At 52.6% G+C, this 3,664-nt stretch overlaps 1 protein-coding gene across 1 annotated transcript in view; it reads left to right on the forward strand.

The window, feature by feature from the left end:
- The first annotated feature begins 507 nt into the window (after positions 1–507).
- Positions 508–3,664, forward strand: part of LOC108802551 (aquaporin-11-like) — an 11,940-nt gene continuing 8,783 nt past the window's right edge. The window contains exon 1 of the mRNA XM_018574407.1: positions 508–1,112. Coding sequence (XP_018429909.1) covers positions 521–1,112 — 592 coding nt within the window. The 5' untranslated portion in view covers positions 508–520. The remainder of the gene's footprint in view (positions 1,113–3,664) is intronic.

Consider the following 3,664-nt stretch of genomic DNA (forward strand, 5'->3'; position numbering starts at 1 on the left):
AGAGGAGATATTACAGACTGTGCCCCTGTACCCGTCAGAGGAGCGAAGATATTACAGACTGTGCCCCTGTACCCATCAGAGGAGCGGAGATAATACAGACTGTGCCCCTGTACCCATCAGAGGAGCGGAGATATTACAGACTGTGCCCCTGTACCCATCAGAGGAGCGGAGATAATACAGACTGTGCCCCTGTACCCATCAGAGGAGCGGAGATAATACAGACTGTGCCCCTGTACCCATCAGAGGAGCGGAGATATTACAGACTGTGCCCCTGTACCCATCAGAGGAGCGGAGATATTACAGACTGTGCCCCTGTACCCGTCAGAGGAGCGGAGATATTACAGACTGTGCCCCTGTACCCGTCAGAGGAGAGGAGATAGTACAGACTGTGCCCCTGTACCCATCAGAGGAGCGGAGATATTACAGACTGTGCCCCTGTACCCGTCAGAGGAGAGGAGATAGTACAGACTGTGCCCCTGTATAAGAGGAGATCTGGCTGTGCCCTTGTACCCGGCACATAATGGGCATCATGGAGCTGCTGCTGGGCTCTGCCGCAATGATTGGCTGCACGGTGCTGCTGTGCGAGTTGCTCCGCCAGGTATTCCGGAGGACCCTTCCCGCCGGTCTGGGACTGGAGCTGGCAATGGAAGCAGTGTCCACTCTGCAGCTGTGCTGCTGCACCAGGGAGAACGCCCTCCTGGGCACTAGGGCCGCTTTGCAGCTCTGGCTATCCCTGACGCTCACCTACCTCATGACTGTGCTGCACTGCCTGACCTGCCGGACAGCCACCTGCAACCCCTGCGGCAGTTGGGATCAGTGGCTCCGGGGACTGGTGCGGGGGCCGCGCATCCTCCTCCGAGTGATGGCGCAGTTTGCGGGCGCTGCGCTGTCCCGGGTCCTGGTGCCCCGTCTCTGGGCGCTGGGACTGTCGCCGCTGCACGAGCTGGGCGAGGACTGTGAGAGCTTCCTGCATACGACCCTCCTGTCCGGGGCCTTGGTGGAGATGGCCTGTTCCCTGAGCCTGTACCTTGTCCTGCATCTGTTCCCCCCCGTCACCGCCGCTCTCCGGCCGCACGTCGTGGCCGCCACCATCACTGCCATCGTCTATGCAGGTAAGAGTTCAGTAAATGAAGGCTTTCCAGGTAAATCAGGGCTGCTATCATTTCCTCTTGATATTCTAGGTAGGCATCAACTCTTCTCAGACCTATACATCACAGATGATTTGTACCTCGCCAATTGGAAAATGTAGATGGAAACCTTTTTGTACCAGTGAACAGATCTTCCTGGTTGCCGGGCTGCATCATCTGGTCATTGAAATCTACACCCCCCATCTAAACCCCATTGTATTCACGGACACAGAGAGGTTTTTGGGACAGACCAGATCTTCCTTGGATTTGCACTGAGGTATCTGGGTGGATAGATGAAAGGTACACTAGTACAGGCTCCCCGGGGCCTAACTTTGTGGCGCTTCCCACTTTCATGGGGATGTATGGCACTGCTGGTGCTTGCCACTTAATGGAGATGTAGGAAACTGCTGGTGCTTGCCTCCTTATGGGGATGTATAGCACTGCTGGCGCTTGCCACTTCATGGGGATGTATGGCACTGCTGGCACTTGCCACTTCATGGGGATGTATGGCACTGCTGGCGCTTGCCACTTCATGGGGATGTATGGCACTGCTGGTGCTTGTCACTTCATGGGGATGTATGGCACTGCTGGTGCTTGTCACTTCATGGGGATGTATGGCACTGCTGTCACTTGCCACTTCATGGGGATGTATGGCACTGCTGGCGCTTGCCACTTCATGGGGATGTATCATGGGGATGTATGGCACTACTGGTGCTTGTCACTTCATGGGGATGTATGGCACTGCTGGCACTTGTTACTTCATGGCGGGATGTATGGCACTGCTGGTGCTTGTTACTTCATGGGGATGTATGGCACTACTGGTGCTTGTCACTTCATGGGGATGTATGGCACTGCTGGCGCTTGCCACTTCATGGGGATGTATGGCACTGCTGGTGCTTGTCACTTCATGGGGATGTATGGCACTGCTGGTGCTTGTCACTTCATGGGGATGTATAGCACTGCTGGTGCTTGTCACTTCATGGGGATGTATGGCACTGCTGGCGCTTGTCACTTCATGGGGGTGTATGGCACTGCTGGCACTTGATACTTCATGGGGGGATGTATATGGCACTGCTGGCGCTTGACACTTCATGGGGATGTATGGCACTGCTGGTGCTTGTCACTTCATGGGGATGTATGGCACTACTGGTGCTTGTCACTTCATGGGGATGTATGGCACTGCTGGCACTTGATACTTCATGGGGGGATGTATGGCACTGCTGGCGCTTGTCACATCATGGGGATGTATGGCACTGCTGGCACTTGATACTTCATGGGGGGATGTATGGCACTGCTGGTGCTTGTCACTTCATGGGGATGTATGGCACTGCTGGTACTTGCCTGCTGCATTTAGCTGGATGTTCTATTATAGGCACGGCATGCCTGGCTCTTTTAGGGCCCAGTCACACCATAAAGACCGAGTTCCGATGCGTATGGGCACTGGAACGCAACTCGGCCGGCTCACTTTGTTTTTGTGCGGGAGGGGGCGAGATAGTGCATTGAAGTCAATGGCACCGCAGCCACGCCCCCGCCCGCAGTGCGATCGCCGGCACATTAGTGCCTGCGTTCCGATCCACTGCGATCTGCAAACAAATGCTGATTGGGGCGGGCACTGCTGGCAGTCAAGATGCTGATGTCCGTCATCATCTAGCTCTTTCCTCTACTGCCTGACTGCCCCTGGCCCGCCCATTTTATTCATTGGATTTCAGTTCTTGGAGGCTCAGTCATGGAGGCTCAGCATCACATGTGGACAGTCTACATGCAAATACAACCTGCCTAGGAAAGCCCGCTTCTCAATACTGACGTCCATCCTCCAAAACATTTCAATATTTGCATAACCCCTCCCAAGAGCCAGCCCACTGCTTCTATGCTTGAGGACTCCTGACAGGAGTACTGAGGGTGCTGTGATGTTATCAGGAAACTATATAAAGCACCCTGCTGGCCCCTCCCACCGGCCGTGATCTGCCTGCATTGAATAAAGAAGCTCAGAGACTCAGTGACGGCGTCACTAGGTATAAAATAAAGTATGTAAGGAAAACGTAAAGGTTTTTATTAGGGCTGCGGAAATTAACGATTAATTACCCGATTAATCGTTAACATTTTTGATCGATTAAAATTCTTTTGATCAGTAATGAAAACACTCACCTCTCCGCCGGCTTCCGGGTCTTCCGTGACATATTTAAAAGTGTCATTTTGAGAGAGGAAGGTGGAACCTGGGAAGGGAAAATATGAGCAGATGAAACATGAAATATATCTCTGATGTCAGGTCCACTTTAAATGCAGAGATCTCCCTAAGTCCCCAAATCACAAGAAGCCCCCCGAAGTGGTTTACTTTTTCTGCATCTGCCAAACACATTATCAAGATCAGCAGATTTGGGATAAATAAAGTTCCTGAATGTTACATTGAACATCTGATGACATCAACTCCATGCAAACCCTCCTGTGCGTGTAAGCGGATATCTCTGACCAGGCAACGTACAACGTTTACAGATTCTAAGGAAAGTTCCTCGCTGTGTCCTAGAACAGATATATATATA

Source organism: Nanorana parkeri, unplaced genomic scaffold (assembly GCF_000935625.1).
Source record: "Nanorana parkeri isolate BGI_ZX_2015 unplaced genomic scaffold, ASM93562v1 scaffold2937, whole genome shotgun sequence".
Taxonomy (NCBI): Eukaryota; Metazoa; Chordata; class Amphibia; order Anura; family Dicroglossidae; genus Nanorana; species Nanorana parkeri.